Source organism: Rhinolophus ferrumequinum, chromosome 11, assembly GCF_004115265.2.
Source record: "Rhinolophus ferrumequinum isolate MPI-CBG mRhiFer1 chromosome 11, mRhiFer1_v1.p, whole genome shotgun sequence".
NCBI lineage: Eukaryota > Metazoa > Chordata > Mammalia > Chiroptera > Rhinolophidae > Rhinolophus > Rhinolophus ferrumequinum.
In genome coordinates, this window is record NC_046294.1 from 71229726 (window position 1) to 71249462 (window position 19737).

Consider the following 19737-nt stretch of genomic DNA (forward strand, 5'->3'; position numbering starts at 1 on the left):
AATACATAGTGAAAAATGTTTGTGTCATAAGCATTTAAATATGTTAAGTAAAAAAGTCAAATATGTTGTATATTCTATGAATGTATGTTTAAAGCAAGCATAGTAAAAGACTAGAATTAAAGGATCCTATTAATAGTCGTTGTCTCTTGCTGGTGAAATTATTAATAATATTGCACTAAATTTAGTGTAGTACCTAGGAACGTAGGTTTTGGAATCAGACTGCCATGGATTTGAGAGCTTGTCCCTCCACTTCTTAGCTGTGTGATCTTTGAGTTTTACTTTCTAAAACTCAATTTATAAAATGGGTATGATTTATATAAAATGGATATAAAATGGGTAGTTTGTACCTACCTCATAGGATTGTTATGAGATTTAAATAATACATGAAAATTGCACGGCATAGCGTCTGGCACTTGGAAAAAATGACTAACATTTATTGAGCACTTACTATTTTTAAATTTCTATAATTGGCACATATCTTCTTTCTTGATTTGAGGAATCTTACTTTATTAAAAAGAAGTGACTTTCCCTTATTACCTTTAAGATACCCTACTCTCTGATATCCTGCCTCCCCTTAGATACATGTGGAGGAATGCAATCTTTGGATTCCTACAATCAAAACCTACCTCCATCAAGAAGTCTTTCATAATCCCCTAGTTGAAATTAATCTTCTCCCCTTCCTCCCAGGAACCACCTGCCCCAAATCCTCACATTTGTCATGAACCTCTATCCCAGAACCTGCCGTGTGAATGGCTGTGGAGCTGGCCTGTAGGAATGAAGACAATGCCCAAGTCTCTGCTCATCCACAGTTTACTCTGTGCTTTTCTCAAAACCAGCATTCAGTGAAGCACAGAGGACATGGTTTTCTTAGAAAACAACTTTAATTATTACTTAGTTTTCATTATTCCATGTTAAGAGGAGACGAGGATTAAATTCATATATATTTTAGTGGATCAAATTTAAAACAGGAACTATTACATGTGTATACTCAAACACACATATACCTCCTCCGTCAACCCCCAAAACTAGGAGCAGGCATGAAAAAATCTGAAGGCAGCTTCCCTTTTATGGTCCTGCTAGCCTTTCAACAGGACAAGGATAGTTTAGAGTAACTGAAGCATAGGGATTAGTAGGACATTTAAACTCACACAATCTAGTGGTTTTCAAAGCTTCTTCTTCTTCCTCCCATCTCTCCCTCTCTTCTCCTCTCCTTCTCCCCTTCCCTCTTCTTCTCTCTGCTCTCTCTTGTCACTCTTCTCTCTCTCTCTCTCTCTCTCTCTCTCTCTCTCTCTCGCTCTCGCTCTCGCTCTCGCTCTCGCTCTCTCTGTCACTCTCATAGAATTCTTGGTAAAAATGATATCGTACCAAAGTTTCAAAAACAAAACAAATACAGAAAACTATTCTGCCTGAAAAAAGACTTCCTGTTTCATTTCACCTGAAAGCCCCCAGTAGTTGACAAGCATAATTTGAAATCCCCTATCTAGTCCAGCTTCTCTGGCAAGCAAGAGACTTCACGGGGGTCAAGCTTCTGCTTGAATATGTCTGGATATGAGGTGCTTACTACGTCTGAAGGCTGCTCATCCCGTTGCTGAATTTTCAGGAAGTAATCCCTCCTTGTGGATCTGTTGGTGCTCATTCAGCCCTCTAGGGTGCTAGAGAATGAGTCTGCTCCCTCTGCTTTAAATTCCTTAAAATAAAACAAAGCAAAACCTCCTGTGCACTCATTAAATCTATTCTTCTCCATCAGAGGCAGGTTTACCATGAAGCTAATGAAATTTAAGTTTCAAGATACCTATTTGCCTAGGCTCCTTCTAAAGCAGTTTTGTCTTCCTTTTCTCTAAATAGGGCCCTTCAAACAAATAAACTTCAGGCTCCACAATCCCTGGGTTCCACTCCGCCCCCACCCTCCAAAGCAAGCTTCCCAGTCCCCTGAAGTGCTGTCCTGTGGACACTCACTCTTCTGGTTGCTTTCCTTGGGAGGCTCCCTAGTGTGCCTGCAAGTGGTACCCAGAGCCACACACAATCCTGCAGGTGTGGTCTGGCCAGAGCATGGGACAGTGGGCAATTACGGCCCTTGGCTGCAGTCCTCTCCTTTCGTGGAAGAGTCACCCTAAGCACCACATTTGCTTTCTCTTCAGCTCACACTGGATGTTAAGTTAAAAGTGCTCTTTAGGACCTTTTCACATGAAGTATTATCAAGCATCTCCCCTCGCTGCATCCCTGCTTCACCTCCTCTCATTGATTTGGGCTCCACATTTAGCTTTGTCAAGATCCCCTGGAATGGCAAGTCTGTCACTCAGCCTTTGGACTTTTTATTTTTTTTAATTGAAGTTTATTGGGGTGACAATTGTTAGCAAAGACTTTTTGCCAACCCAAAATTAAATACATTTGCTTTCTGTGATCAATAATGGGAGTCCTTTCCCTCAAGATGACCAGCATCTGAGCTAAGTAGGTCACTTCTTATTCGTATTTCCAGGAGGCACAACAACTTTCTTTCACGAATAACTTCAAAAAGAAAACTACCAGCGTCAGAAACTGAACCAGGAATCTAAAATTGAGCCCTCTTCTCTTTATACCCTATATCTTTTCACCCTAGATGATTTCATGTGTAGTCAGAGCCTTAAGTACCATCTAGGAAATGAAGATTGCTGAAACTTTATCCACAGCCCAGGCTTCTCCCAGGGGATGTCTTTTCTGTTATGTAGTGGACATCTTTACATGGAAATCCCATGGGCGTTCAAGGTCAATCACAACCCAAACTTTATTATTAGCTTTTCATTCTCCCAGACCCAAGCATGATCTTCCTTCTATATTCTCCCTCTTAGAGAAGTGCAGTCACCAACTAGTAGTAACCCAAGGCAGAATCCACAGCTCGCCCTTTCCAAGTACAATTATTCATCAAGTTCTCTGAAATGTATCTTTTAAGAAGCCCTCAGGTCCTTCCCTCCACCCCCTGAATTCCGGCCCTCATCCTCCTCACAGGGATCACTTCAGTTGTCTCTCAGAGTCCAGACTTGCCTCTCCTCTCAGCCACCCTCTACCTCACAATCCCTGTGACCTTTCTAAAACGTGATTTGATCACATCACCAATGTTGAAAATCATCCTCTGGCCATCTTACCACCCTTATCTCCTGTCATCCTCATCCATAAATGCACCTGTCCTCCAGCCGGGCCTAATATAATATTTCAAGTGTGCCAGGTGTTGTTCTAGTTCCAGATCTTCACCTCTCCTGCCTTGTAGTATCCTTCTCCTCCACAAATACTGGAGTCAGTTAACATTTCTTTATCTTCAAAGTCTCAGATTGAAGGTACTGTCCAGGGAGGCCTTCTCTGCCTCTTCCTCATTCCACCTCATTCAAATTTAGATGAATCTGTTTACGTTCATAATTCCCTAACAGCTCCTCAATTATAGTATTTATCATTTAGGTTTTAATTACTGATGTATTTATTGACCTGCCCCCAGACTTAAACGTCCTTGAGTGTAAGGACTGTGTCTCCTTCACTTCAGTATCCTCATTACCTTACAAAGGAACTTAATAGCTATTAAATTTATTCAACCATAAATATCCAATTGAAATATCTCTCTCATGTGCACTATATTTAATGACAAGTCATACATGTGGTTGAATGACAAATAGTGTAGTCGTCAACACTGCATTCCCTCTGCTTCACTTGCCATCTGGAAGATCTAAAGCAAATTACTTAATCCTCACGTAAATGCTGTAAAGTTGATGTAATTATTATGTTGCAGATTAGAAACCTGAGGCCCAGAAAGATTGTGTGATTTGACGCATGTAAAATGCTTTGAACAGTTTCTGGTACATGATGTTCAAAAATGCGAGTGGCTATTAGCTTCAGTTCCTATTAAATCTCAACATAAAATCATGTGGTTGTTTTTAAGCTTTAAGTCACAGCTCTCCCGCAATACGAATGGCAGTTTTTCGTTACTGATGAGGTTTGATTAACACTGTCCTGTTCATTTTCTTCCTGGGTTTTTCTTGGAAATTCAAAAACTCTGTGGTGTGAGAAGACTGTGGCACTGATAATGAACCCAAGATAACTCCTCTTTAAAAACACAAAACAAATCACGGTATGTGGGGCATTGTATCATGCTATAGACATTTGTATAACTGATGTGTGAAAGAATCATTGTCATTCAGTCCAACTGCTAACGCTGCGAAAATAAATGATGACAGAAAATCAGTCTTTACCTATTACCCACGATATAATGAGCATCTCCATCCATGAGAAGCAGGATGTTTTCATCCTGAACAGCTGTTTTGCATTATCTGTGCTGGTTTCATTAGGAAGGAGTTTAGTGCCTTCAAATCTGTCAGCTGCATTCATGACTAGCAGTCCCAGAAAAATGGTGAAGGAGGCTGCGTGCGCTACGAACTTCATAAATGGTCCACGCATTACCTTCCCCATCTGCCACAACACACACAAAAAGAAAATCTTAACTTTATTTGGTACACTTTGCAAGACACACACATATACATAAGAATCAACATCTGTGTACTCAGTGTTCTCCTAAGGTAATTCTGTGTGTGTGTGTGTGTGTGTGTGTGTGTGTGTGTGTGTGTACGTATATATATGTAACTAATGACAGAATAATAATTTTTATGCTGGTATAAAATTTTGGTCACATTTCTCATCTAGATATGTTGATAGTCTGCATTGATATTTAAATAAATGAACTCTTCTATTAAATGAGATTTAAGTTCTTAAAATATTTTATAACTGGCAAAATAATATTAATATAATGACAAAAGGCAGAGAATTGTGTCATCACCATTCATGAAACGTATTTATTTAAAGGGCATGAAGTATTGAGGAAGTAGCACTGAAAAAATTAAACTGAGTCTACTTGACAATGCACAGATCCTTGGTTGGGTATTTGCCTTGCTTGTTGTCCTCATGTATACTTCATTGACATAAGCACAGTCAGGCATCAAGTGATGTCACTATGTTGGTGATGCTGTAAATGGAGTAAAAGTCACGAGCACCAAGAAGAGAACTCCCAGCTGAGGAGAGGACAGCAAGATAGTTCCCATAATGGATTGGATCAATGTCCTGGAATGACACTGGATTTAAAGTCCAACATTTTAGGTTCAAGTTCCAGTTTCATTCCCTCATTAGCTGAGTGGCAATAAGAGCATTTCCTAAATTATGTGAAAATCAGATTCTTCATATGAAATATGGGGACAATAAAAGCTCTCATTCCTGTATAGTACAGGATTCATTTCCCTGTGAGATGCACAAACTCTAGCTGGTGCACAGGGGTGGTGTGTGCCAGGTTGTGTCTCAAGTGCTCTATGCATCCCCATGCAAAACGCAGCATGTGTGTGCAGTGTTTTTTTCCTTAGGAGAGGGACCATGTCTTTCTGTTAGCAGCTTTTCAAATAAGTTTATTACTACAGATAAATACGTAAACTAATAATAATACCTACAACACAGCCAGTATTTGTTATGTGCCAAGAACTGTTTTTAAGTGCTTTCCTTTGCTAACTCATGTAATCATTACAACCCAAAGGGGTAGTTGCTGTTAAAATGCAAATTTTACAGATAAAAAAGAAACTGAGGAAGGGAGGGCCTGAAACTTGCTTAAAGGTCACACAACTTATAAATGGTAGAGTTGGAATTGGAACCCAGACATTCTTGTTTCAGAATTAATTTTGGTTGCAAAATACTTTCATATTTTATCATTTAAGTACATATACAGGTATATGTAAATTCTTAGAGAAAACAAAGAAGGTTCTTTTTAAGGCAATAATATTGCAATAATATGTAAGCTGACAGGTATGTACTAGACTTATAGACGGGATCACCGTAAATGATATAAATGTCCAACCACTATGCTATAGACCTGAAACTAATATGAATTAAATTAAATTTTCAACTGTAACTGAAAAACAAAAAAAAATACAAAAAAGCTAAATGCTATTATGGAAGGAATGAAATCAATGTTTTTTGTTCCTATAAGCTTTGTCTTTATTGTTTTCAAAATCATACAAGTTAGGGCTACAATGAATCATATAGTTCAGTTCCTTGTCTCTTGATATTTAGAATCTCAGGCCAGACAGAACATCAGGATATGTGTGTGTGTGTGTGTGTGTGTGTGTGTATGTGTGTGTGTGTGTGTGTGTGTGTATCTTTCCATATAGTTTTAAGCAAATGGGTACATCTAGTTAGATATATTGTAGAGCCAATCCAAAGTTACTCTGTAAAAACCTCTTATAAAAATGATCTCTAAAAACCATACTTCCATAAGAATGTTCATTAATAAACCCAAAAAGCATTTTTTGTTTTTGTTTTCTTAGATCGTATTTAAGTAGAACTCTCAAATAATCAAATGAGGGCGAAGTTAAAACAAATGGAAAACAAAGTAGGATTGATTTTTCCTTTGCTTGTTGTCCTTAGCTATTTTTTTAATATAGATTGTTAACAACTTAATTAATGCATCTTTAATTTCTTTTTTCATTGTGGGCACAATTTTCATTCTACAATTTTTAAAAATTCTCAATTTATTTGACTGCTGTGGAAAACTGGGATTGGGACAATGACTGTTAGCAGTGAAATCCATGGAAAATGTATTTATTCACTGCCTTATTCCAGAAAAGAATTGGGGCAGCTTTCAAAATACAAAAGTACTCAAAACATGAGACAGCACAAATTAAAATAGGAAAAGGAGAGGGCAAAGGAGAAGGAGAAGAGAAAAGGTTGGGGACATAGAACAGAGTTGAAAATAAACAAGCCACATTAGAGTGGGCCACAAATCTGAGAACTCTGGAACTTCAGTTTTGTTGTCCTGGGCACATCTAAAGTCAATGTTCACTTATTCAGGGCAGAATGTCTGACCTGTGCCTCATTCATGACCTGCCTTGTCTGCCTTCTTCATTTAATTATTGGCCCTTATGTAATATTACTACTTCTTTATTTTATTCAAAAGGAGAGAGGAGAACCAAGCCAGGTGTTTTGCTGCTTATTAAACATTCTAGTTCAAAGAAAAACAAACAAGCAAACACACAAATAAAAAACAAAAAGTTGGCAGGAAACTAAAATGGTGTGTTTGGATAGTCATATCCTCTACTTCCTATTACAAATCATTGAGAGTCATGTTTCTCTTTAAACTAAGGCAGATTTTGCCACCATTTAATGGACTTTAGGAATTTAAGTGAGTTACCCATTTTAGTAACATTTGTCGTCTATATCTTCTGAGATGTAAACAAATTTCTTAAAAATAACTGTAAAAGAGGGAACTCATCAGTTGAACAAGGTGAACAATTGATATACCTGGCAAATTATTGAGCAGAAGCATTGAAAGAAATATTTGCTTTTAAATATTATATGTCATACTCTTTTCAAGTATTTATTGATGACCAAATACCTAACTATCAAGCACCACTAGAAATAGAAAAGGTTGACACTAACTTAAACCAAAATAATTTGAAATCACACCATGACCTATTTTTATTTTAATGAGCATAAGACAATTGATGTTTGGGTTACAGTGGAAAAGGAGAACAAGTAAGGACAAAAACGTTTCTGAAAGGAGAAGAGAAACGTGAGCAAAGAAAACCAACTTTAAACAGAAATGGGACTCTGACAAGGTGCATAGGCCTGCAATTTGATCTGGCTTAACTTGCATGGATGTATTGGAAATTTTAAATATTTAAAATACTACTTTAAATAAAAACATCGATATAGTTTAAGCAATCCTCCACCATAAAAAAACCAATTCTGTAACCCGTAAATAATGTTTATGTTCATTGCTAAATGAAAAAATTGTAAAATGAATTTTATCATCATGTTTCAAAAGCTAAATAAGTCAGTAAAATAAATTTTAGATATGAGAAAAAAATATCTTGACAGTGTCCTTTTAATTTGATTATTTACCTCATTGTCATAAACGAGGATGGAAAACAGATACAACAAAGTAACATAGCAAGGGAAGAAGATATAGTGAAGGAAATCAGGTTAATTAGGATTCAATCAAAATTTAGGAAACGTGTAACTATAAGGACAGCCAAAAATAATCTTTGTCAAAACACCAAATAGTCTGGAGGGCATTATGCTTGTGAACTCACTGGTTGTGGGAAAGGACAATTATTCAGTTTACAAAAGATATTATAATTTAACTGGTCACAGAGTGATAACAAGGATAATTTAGAAACTCCTCCCTGTTTAATTCATCTTAAATCTCTGAAGACTCAGGAAATGCGAGTAGAAGCAGAACAGAGACTCCATACATAGATGTAGCCCATGTTCTACTGAGGAAAATAAAAAAAATTTGTTTTCAAAGTGAAATCTGTGATTTCTATCAAAGAGGGAAGAAATAATTATAACTTTCTAGAAGAAAAACTATGCTATATATTTGTAATTCTAGTAAATTTTACTATTTTCATCATTTATATTTTATTTATAAGAGATCAATTTGGCCTTATATATTTTAAGGGAAAGAAGTCTGTGATAGATTTTACACTCGTGAAAAAATACCCAGTTTCCAGCAGTTACTATCATCATCACTAGAAGTAATTATGAAGTTCCCACTGTAAAAGGTTTTGCACCATCTTTCTACCAAAAGCCAGTTACTACATATCTAGTGTTATAGAAAAGTCCCTATAACACTAAAGCGTCAAATATGTGACTAGGTAATAAAATAGTATGTTGGTAATGGTAATATTTGTGTTTGCACCCACGTGTTACAAATGTTTGAAAATGAATCATGTCCATGTTTAAGAACTGCATGTGATTCAACTGACATTTCCACACAGTACATAAATAGATGGTCCAGAAGACATTTTAGCCCTATAGCTTTAGAAATATTTCAGTCTGACTTGCAGAGTCAGTTCCAGAAATGTGGCTTCAAAAACATGAAGAATAAGATTGTTGGCAATTCAAGACAAACAAATTTCTGTGTTTGTTAACAGAATTCAAACATCTGAACATTTTTCAAACTTGTTTTGTTACACTAATGGAAATCTACGTCCATTTGGACATATTTTCACTAAAGCCTGGGCAGATTTTGCTGAAAAAACAAAAACAAACAAACAAAAAACCCCAGGCTTTCTTTGCTGCCAGGTAAAATGTACTTTGTCTATAAAATAGATATTCTTTACTGGTACAAGAATTCCATTAGTATTTATATGATTGTTTTTTATTTCAACTAATATTTATCTGGTCATATTAGCTAAAATAAATACAAAACAAAAATTGTCATATCAAATTTTGCCAGAGGATAAATAAAGAGAGGAAATATGTTCATCTTTTAGGATATTATTTGAAAGATGTGCTCAATGCATCCTATAAGTTCATTTAAAAATATAAAAGTATAATCATAGACATGACTATGGGGAAGACAAAAAAGGAAATATACTAACATAGTAACTGAGATTCCTTTTACATATTAATAGTGGTGCTATTATAGGTCAATTTTCTCTTTTTTTCCATTTTTCTCTCTATTTCCTAGCTAATATTTGTTATTTTTGTAACATTAAAGACAATAAGATTATTTAAACCCAACTCTGACCCTCCTAAAATTTTCATTTGGGAAACAGAATTTCCCCTGTGTAACTGACTCTGATATATTCAACTAAACATACTTCTAGGAGATAAGAGATCCAGATTTCACAGACATACCTTGCTGCACGGAGCAAACCAGTAAATGAGAGCCAGGAAGGGCAATCCGATGGCAACAGCGAGGACTATGAGAAACTTGATTGCCATTGTCTGTTGCCGCAAACCGGAAAGGTTCTCATACCATATGGATAGAAGCTGCTGTTGACAGTTTGGATGAGCTACAAACTGGCAAGAAAGTGACAAACCATTCAGTGTGTTGTTAAAGTTCAACATAACTTTATGTTAAAGTTCAACATAACAATTTTACCGTGTTCTAATATTTTGTTCGGTGCTTTCCCATGAAAAATGTTTTTATAATTAAGGAACAAACATAAAACATCTGGTTGACAGGCATCAAGTGAAACGGCAAGTCATTCTAACATGTATCATATAAATTAGAAGATTCTGATTCATCAGACTTCTCCTTTATGACAAATGGGCTTTCTTTCAAAGCACAGAAAAATTTTTGAAATTTAATATTATAAAAAGATTCATCAATGTTTTACACAAGGACTTTTATAATTACATGTTTTTTCTACCTAGAAGGAGCAATGTAAAGACCCTTCTAGTCCAGAAGTCTAAATACATTTTTAGAGACATGGAACAGACTGGTCACATACCCACATGTGTGGTGGTTAAAAATCAGGAGGGATATCTCGGATGTGGAGGTCCACTGGAAGAGTGAGTGTTTCCAAACCTACATCAGGTTCCCCAGCCCAGGGTTCCAGTGGGGAGAGAAGTCCCCATGTGAAAACCAGTGGAAACTGTGGTTGAGTGAGATGGAGAGCAGCTGGAGTTCCAGGTACTCCTCTTAAAAGGCCCACGCATGGACTTACTCTGTGAGCTCCAGAGCTGGGACAGCAGCTCAAAAGTCTCTAGGGGCATATGGGGAGGAACTGAATTGTCTGACCTCTGGGTGAGGGCTAGAGGGGCAGCTTTCTCCCAGACAGAAATTTTTGCAGAAGCCATTGTTCCTCTGTTGAGCCCTCCCCCAACCCAGCATGCGAACATCGGTAGGCACCGTATCTGAGTCTCCATCAACTTGTCTAACACTATTCATCCCACCCCAATGATTTCTGCCCCATCCAACTTGCAGGTCCACCCAACCCTTCCAACGTCTTTTCCATACAAATGGCCTGTCTTGGCTCACACTGCAGACTTTTGACTGAAATCTCTCCAAGGTTCACAAATCCCAAATAAGCAGCATCTTGCCTCAGCATGCTCTGTACCACTTGTTAAGCAGCCCCAAAGCTCAGCAGCAGCAGCAGCCAACCTCAGCTCACAGTTTAGCCTCTCCAGGCACTTCCAAGCCCAGCAAAGGTGGCAACAATCTGCAGATCCCTTTGCAGCTCATGCCAAGTGGCACAGGCAGTGCTGGGCACAGGCAGTGCTGATGTTGGCGTGCAACAGAGCCCCTCCAAAAAGGCCCCAGAACCAAAATACCCAGTAGCCAGCTTTGACCACACCAGAGCACCACCCAATCACCTCCACAATAACACACCCAAAGGGCAGACTGAGCAGGCACCAGAGTCCTGCTAAAGCAAATCCTGCTCCATAGGGTCAGCCCCTGCACAAGAGCTCCTCCACTGCAGTCATGGCCAATCCTCACAACAAATCAGCCCAAGGGTCAATCCTTGTCATTGATGTACAAACAGCAACCAAGGCTCAACTATAACAGGGGGAACAAACAACCCACACAAGTGACACACAGGCAGCACCCAGCTCAGGTGAATAGGGAGACTGTGCCACTGGGCCCCACAGCACACCTACTACATAAGGCCATTCTACTAAGACCAAAAGACATTGTAGCTCTATCTAATACATACAAACACAGGGAGGCATCCAAAATGTGGTGACAAAGATACATGTCCCAAATGAAAGAACAGAGCGAAGCTCCAGAGAAAGAACTAAGCAAAATGAAGACAACAAATCTGCCAAATACCGAGTTCAAGACACTGGTTATAAGGATGCTCAGGATTTCAACGAGAACTTCAACAGACATAAGAAGCATAAAAATGTACATAGAAAACATAAAAACTAAGCAGTAAGAAATGAAGAATACAATAACTAAAATAAATGATACATGAAAGGGAACCAACAGTAGATTAGGTGAAATAGAGGATCAAATCAGAGATTTGGAAGACAAGGTAGCAGAGAACACCCAATCAGAACAGCAGAAAGAAAAAAGAATCCAAAAAATTGGGGAGAGTTTAAGGGGCCTCCGGGACAACATCAAGTGTACCAACATTTGTATCATAAGGGTGCCAGAGGAGAAGAGAGGGAACAAGGAATTGAAAATCTATGTGAGGAAATAATGACAGAAAACTTCCTTAACCTGGTGAAGGAAATAGATACACAAGCCCAGAAAGTGCAGAGAATCCCGAATAAGATGAACCCAAAGAGGCCCACACCAAGACACAACATAATTAAAATACCAAAGATTAAAGACAAAGAGAGACTCTTAAAAGCAGCAAGAGAAAAGCAGTTAGTTACCTACAAGGGAGCCCCCATAAGGCTGTCAGCTGATTTCCAAACAGAAACTTTGCAAGCCAAAAGGGATTGGCAGGAAATATTCAAAGTGATGAAAAGCAAGGACCTACAACCAAGATTACTCTATCCAGCAAAGCTATCATTTAGAATTGAAGGACAGGTAAAGAGCTTCCCAGACAAGAGAAAGCTAAAGGAGTTCATCAGCACCAAACCAGTATTACAAGGAATCTTAGAGGGACTTCTTTAAGATGAAAGTTGAGTTAGAGATGGATGAAAAGGGGAAGGGATTAAGAAGTACAAATTGGTTGTTACACAGTAGTCATGGGGATGTAGGGTATAGTGTAAGGAATATCGTCAATAATATCATAATAACTATGTATGGTGCCAGATAGATATTAGATCTATCAGGGTGATAGATGGGAATGGGGTAGAGGGCAGGGTGAAAAAGGTGAGGTATTAAGAAATACACAAATTGGTAGTTACAAAATAGTCATAGGGATGTAAAGTATAAGAAATATACTCAATAATATGGTAATAACTATGTACGTAACTATGCCAGGTGGTACTAGTTAGGGGGATTACTTTCTAAATTATATAAATAGCTAACCACTATGCTATACACTTGAAACTTATATAACATAAGATTGTCAACTCTAATTGAATAATTTAAAAAGGTGGGGGAAGATCAATAATATTGTGATAGCATGGGACAGTGTCAGATGGTTGCTAGACTTATCGTGGTGATCACTTCTTTAGCACAGGGAATAAAATCAATAATGTGGTAATAACTCTTTATAGTGCTAGGTGGGTACTGTTGAATAACTATGAGGTACAACTGAAACTAATATACTATTGTATGTCAGCTGTAATTTAATAAAAAATCTTTAAAAAAAGAATATAGTCAATAATATTGTAATAACTATGTATGGTTACTAGATTAATTGGAGTGATCACTTCGTAAGTTATAAAAATGCCTAGTCACTGTGTTGTGTACTGGAAACTAATATAATATTGTATGTCAACTGTAATTGAAAAATAAAAAATTATAAATATGCCATCTTTCCTGTACTCATAAAAATTCTCATTTATATATATGGGTCTGTTTATGGACGGCCTATTTATTCTATTGATATTGCTTTCTATTCCTGTTCCATAAACACTTTCAATTAAGAAAACTTTACAAATAAATTTCACTTTTTAATTTTCATAGTTTTATTCTCACATACTTAAGTTTTAAATTAAATATGTTGGGGTAGCTTTTGTTAATAACATTATATAATTTTCAGGTATACAATTCTATAATACATCATCTGTGTACTGCATTGCGTGCTCACTACCCAAATCTAATCTCCTTCCATCACCATATGTTTGATTCCCTTTACTCTCTTCATTCTCCCCCACCCCGCCTTCTTCCCTCTGGTAACCACCATACTGTTATTTGAGTCTATGAGTTTGTTTCATATAGTCATTTTTTTAAATGATCTCTATATAGGACAGAAGGTAGTGTTATCTAATATACAAAAAGCAACAACGCAAAATAAAAAAATTGGTAAAGAATATTAAAAGGTTGGCTAAAGGGCAGGTTATATAAAGGAATTACAAATGATTCCTAAGGATGGTTAGCCTCAAAGATAAAACACAATACGATGTTCATCATCACAGAATGGTAAAGTTTAATAATAGCCATTGTAAGCAGAAGAAATAAGCCCTCTCATACACCGTTGGCCTGTGTAAACTGGTGCGCCTTTTTTGAAGGGAAACGTAGCAAATGTTTTGAAATCAAAATATAAAAATGTGCCATATTAATTCCACACCTGGGAATTTTGTCTGCAGCTAAATCTCATGCAAGTAAGCAAGCTATATAAACAAGTGCGTTTAGTGTAGCATCTTGTAATAACAATAACCAACCTAAAGAAAATAATGAACACCCTTAAATAGTAAAGCAATTAAATGAACAGAATGATATAACAATGCAGCCTTTGAAAAGATGAAGTAGATGTTTATTTATTAATATATTAAGATATCTAAGATGTAAATTTGTAGAGAAATATAATAGTGATCAACTGCCTTCTATAAGAATTGAGGAGATAGAAAGGGGATATGTCTGTACTGTTTGAGAATTTATCATAAACATGTATTATTTTTATTATAAAACTTAGCTTTAAAAACTTTTAAAAAAACATGTCTTACCTAACCTAAGAAAGTAGTCAAGAATTGGATTACTGCATGAAGACAGAGACTAAAAATATTCCACAAATAAAGATACAGTTGGAGGAGATTCAATGCAGTAAAGAAAGAATTGGAATACAATAACAAACAGGAAAATGGAGTTGGGTCTTAAATAATGATGTTTCTGTCATATAACACCTGTCTTGTAATTTGGACACATGAGAGTCACGGTCATGTCATTAGTTAAGGAAAGTGACAATCACTGCATAAACAGGTCTAGATTTTAAAGAGCAGCATTCAGTGTAGGTTAGATGCCTCCCAACTAGGCTCTTAGGATTCATTACAGAATCTGCCTAATGCATAGGTTAATTAGGAAATCCCAGCTCAATTTAACTATGCCAACCCTTCATCCTTATTTAGCATGAATAAAAACTGAAATAATGTAAACAGGCTTCATGCCTGACCTTACTTTTTTTACTTCATATTTAATGGCAAGTTTTAAACGGCTGAGATTTGGACGACTGTGATCTCCACCACTGTGGTGTACTTCAACATCCCCATTCAGAATGGCCTCTACTTCTTCCGTATTTCTGCACAGATCAAGGAGTCCAACAACAAAATCTTTGCACTGCATTGATAGTTTTTTGTAGTCATTCTAGGAAAGATAAAGCACAACAACAACAACAATCATACTGTAGAAGTAGCACCTTTTACTATGTTACTCAGCAGAATCATTAGTGACTTGGCTTGTAGAGAAAACAAAGAGAAAATGTCTTGTTTTAGATTTACTGTTCTTTTAATGTGCTTCAATTGCTGTTCTGCTGAGTGATCTCTAAAATATCTTAGCGCCATAAAGATTTTCTTCATATCCTAAAAAAAGAAATTTATCTAAAGCATCGTCAAAATCATCAAAAATTAGGAAACTGTGCCAAACTCACCTGTTGATTCAGGAGAAATATAAAGCAATTTTTCCCGCTATTTTGTGTACATCATGTCTCTTATGGCTATAACTTCATCAGCTAGGCACATAATATACATTTGATAGATCTTTGGAAGACTTTGTAAACTGTGTTGGCTAACTTGAAAAACATAGGACATTTGGAGAGGTTACAGAGAAAAACAAAACACATCGATCATCTATTTAATAAATTGTTATTAAGGAACTTTATGTGCCGAGCATAGTGTCAAAAGGCAAATCTAATACAAAGTCTGCAAACTGAGATTCTGCTCTTTGGGGCAAAGAAAGTTGAATGAAAATGATTTCATTGTAATTTATCGCCAATGATCTAGTACTACCCTACGAAGAGTTACAGAGTGCAGATCATATTTAAACACCAAAGCTCATGTCAAACTCATACACAGCATGTATTCACATCTCTATTCAGATCTTTCTAATATTCCCTTCTTCTTTATTCTCTTACATTGAAATAAGACCATTTGTAACCCAGTGTTAATCAAGAAAGCCTGCCAGCTGGAGCTTGGTACATAGCAAGTGAATTACATTATCTCATTTAATCTTTACAGTGTCCTCCTCTGTTAGGTTAAATAATGTGTCCAAGACCACGCAGCCACTGTCAAAATTAGGCTTTAAACCTAATTCTGTTGGGCTCCATACCCTTTGCCTTTAAGAATATATCACTTTGTCGCTTCTTTGTAAAACGCTTTCTATTTTTATTTTGAAGAACTGAGAGGCAAGCAGGGCAAATACTATTCCCATTTTGCACATGAATAAAATGCAGGTGCCCTGAGGTCACACAGCTTCAGGGGCAGTGTTCTCTTAAAGCCAGCTTTGCAGATTCAGAGTTAGTGTCTCCTCCATCCTGAAACCACTGATGTGTTTTAGGATGAAGGATGCAAAGATCCTTGGAAAGACCCAGAAAGGAAGATGTTGGAGAAATATGATTGGCTCTGGGTGTCAATCAATAAAGTAATATTTTGTTGAGGAAGTCTATATGGAAAATAGCTTTATACTGGGTTTGGGTAAAGCACCTACTACAGCTCCTCTCTGTAAATCATGCCAAGTGACCTTTCAATACAGTTCAGTAACTTTGAGACAGGCTACACTTTGCTACCTGTAGGTCCAAACAGATTCTATAAAAGAAAATTGGGAAAACAAATTATGTCTTAGCTGAGAAAGGCTCAAACTAGTTCTAAACAGGTATCTGGTAAAATGGTATAAGCAGAGTTATAAGGAAACAACTTCACCCCTTTCATGAAATAGTCAGTTAGGGTCCTGGGGACAAACTTTGGGGTGTGGAAGTCCAGATGTTGTGCATGTCCACTATATCACAGTATAGTGGTTAGGAGTTTGGACATTTAGAGTTAAATATACCTGGAATCAAAACCCAGGTCTTCCATTTTTAACCACGTGCTCTTAAATAAGTTAAAAGCACTGTATGAGGTAGGGGCTATTACTATTCTCATTTTACACATGAGAAAACTGACACTTAGTGAAATTAAATAAGAGTTAAAGAGATCACACATGCAAAGTTCATAGCATGGTGCTGAGAATTATATTTAGCAAGGATTCAATAAAACATAATTATTTTATTTTATGTTATCAGAGGCAAGATCCAGAAACAGGCCATTTCTTGACATTGGTAAGAACCCATGAGCTAAGACAAAATCTAATGTACCTAGCCTCACATGTATGTATCACTCAATTCTGGATGTATTCTTCGTCATTTTAAAGTAAAAAAAGTAGTAGGCAATGCTCTTTAGGATTTTAAAAAGGCTCATGGTGAAATTAGATTTTTAAAAAGAGAGCATGATCCATCAACTGCGGGGGTAACACTTTTTAGTAGAAACCACGTGGACTGAAAAGGTAAAGTACAGGAGCATTGTGCTGTTTAATACCTGTTTCCAATTTACTGCCAATTCTTAAGACATATTCTCAAGCAAAAAAAAAAAAAAAAAAAAAAAAAAAAAAAAATATATATATATATATATATATATATATATATATATATATAGAATAAGACTCCACTTTTAGAAATACATGTTTTTTTTCTTTCATCTTGGGAATCCATTTACAAATGTTTTCATATTTTAAATCCTCTAAAGTTGATATCAAAACTCACTTATAATGAAACATTGGCAGTAGTTCATTAGCCAGATGCAGTACTGTGAGTTTGGTTCCTTGAATGGAAAAGTGAAGCTGGCGGGTTGATTTAATTCTGGGTCATGTCTTTGGGTCGCACACCCACACCATACACTATAAATCAGAAGTGGGTGCTTGCCTATTAACCTTTGAGTTGAAAAGAGATGACTGATAGTGAGCTAATAGAACAGAGTTTAGAGATTATAACACATAAAAATGTCTCTGTTAAAAATTATCTTTTCAAAGAGGCATCTTAGTTGGATTTTATATAGTGGAAGAGATGTTAACGTCTGTAATTTTAATGTCTGGCTCTTCTTCCTATATAAAGACTGAAGTTTGTTTCATAAAAATTAACAGGGAAAATGCAAGCCTTACTTCTCACTAATCCACCGTCTGGCATTTGGAGACAGGCAGACCTGGGTTTGAAACTAGGCACACCCACTTTACTAGCTGTAAGATTTGGTGCAAATGACTTAATCCCTTAAAGCCTCAAAATCCTCATGTGTAAAATGAGGATGATAGGCGTAACCACTTTCAGGGTTGCTGTGAAGTTTATAAGAAATAAAAAATGCCAACTTCCTAGCAATTATTATGATTATTATTGTTTTCATTGTTTCATAAACAATATTCAGGTGTTCTCAGTCCCTCATCACAAAGTTATGCTAACAAATACAAAGGCATGTTAGGATTCCTGGACATCTGAACATACATTGAAAAACAAAACAATTATTCATTCTTGGGTTCTTTCAACAAATACTCTCTACACACCAGTTCTGTGATACCATACTCTTACTAAGACCGCTGTTTTGTAAAATGACATTATGTACTTGAAAACTAAGGTAAATATAGCATATTATTGTCTATTAGCTAGCCATGCTTCTTGAGCCTACATGTAATGCTAGGTGTTTCCTATTCTTCAGAATAATTGTCACTAATGTCACATTGACCACTGAGCGCTGTCACAGCTGATGTTGTGATAATTAGCAAGCATTTACACAGCACCTACTCTGTGGGGCTGTAAGGGACGTAAAAGTTAATCAGACGCTACTCTAGAGAGAAGCTGAAGACATAAGATACAATTTCAAATGTGAATTAAAGACGTTTTTCCAAATATGTCAGAGGCTACTGACTTTTATATTCATTGTTGTCATCATCAGTGCCTATGTATATAACTTAATATACTTAGTGTTTGATAACTAGCTTTTATCGTTCTCTTCACATAGAAATTCTCAAGTCCCACTGAAGCTAGGAAGCTTGAAGAGCAGCAAGGAAGTAAACAGGTATTTTCAGGGGTTGAGGCCTCTTATAATGCAAATTGCTGCAGTTAACTTCCCTCCCTAACTGTTGACTAGCCTTTGATCTAAACTTCTGCCAGAATGAGATTTTCTCCATCCATCTATTTTGAACTAGGACAGGAAATTCAAAGGTAAGAACATACACACACACTCATGCACTTCAGTGCATTTATTTTTTTTTACGTATCTGCCTCTCTTGAATAGATTCAAATATCCGTCAGAACAAGGACTGTATCTTACTTATCTTTGAGTTCTCACATCCGAGCACAGTGTGTGGCACATAGTAGGTAATCAAAAATTTTGTGGAATGATATAAAGAAAGGAACATAGCTGGGTACAACACATACCTGGATTTTAATTCTTGTCCTGCTATTTAATACCTATGTGATCTTAGAAAAGTTACTTTCTTTTCTGGCCTTCTGCTAATTTCTTCTAATTGTGGGGAACATAAACACTGCTATATCTGAAAGTTAGAGTGAAAATCACTTAGAACAATTCATAAAGCTCAACAAAGGTCCGTTTCCTCCTTGCTCTTTGGTCTAGATCCCATCCCTGTGCTTCTGATGCAGTGATTCTGCCTCGTAGCTACTTACTACTTGGCTACAAAGTGACACCCTTTGTCGTCCTGCTAAGGTCTGATACAGTCACACTGCTTTTCTGCTAACAAAAACTACTTTTCAGCTCAGTCACTTTGCTAGAGGTTATTTGTCTTTCAAACAATGCCTGACGTGTTTGAACATTTGAACACCAGAACATAGCAACGGTTTAAAAGCAGACACGGCAGGAGTTCCTGTGTCTCCCTCTTTCTTAAAGTCAACAGCAGAGGCATCTGGAGGGCCATGTGCGAGTTCAGGCACAGCCCCAGGAGGACAGGAAAGGTCTGGCAAAGCTCCAGAAAAGCTACTTATCCAGAATGATAGGGAAGAGGGCAAGCCCTGATGTCTAAAAGAGGTGACTTGAAGGTAATTAAGGAAAACATTGTTTGTTAACACAAACAACCTAAAACATAAATAGGTTCAAAAGGGGTTTAGAGACATAAGTCACAGGTACATATTGAGATCCTAA

At 36.8% G+C, this 19737-nt stretch overlaps 1 protein-coding gene across 2 annotated transcripts in view; it reads right to left on the minus strand.

Moving 5' to 3' along the window:
• TRPC6 (transient receptor potential cation channel subfamily C member 6) overlaps positions 1-19737 on the minus strand; it is a 115749-nt gene that overhangs the window by 22346 nt on the left and 73666 nt on the right. For both annotated transcript variants that reach the window (XM_033118958.1, XM_033118957.1), the window contains exons 3-5: positions 14747-14932; positions 9640-9804; positions 4212-4428 (exon numbers count right to left, since the gene is read on the minus strand). In XM_033118958.1, the coding sequence (XP_032974849.1) occupies positions 4212-4428; positions 9640-9804; positions 14747-14932 (568 nt within the window). The remainder of the gene's footprint in view (positions 1-4211; positions 4429-9639; positions 9805-14746; positions 14933-19737) is intronic.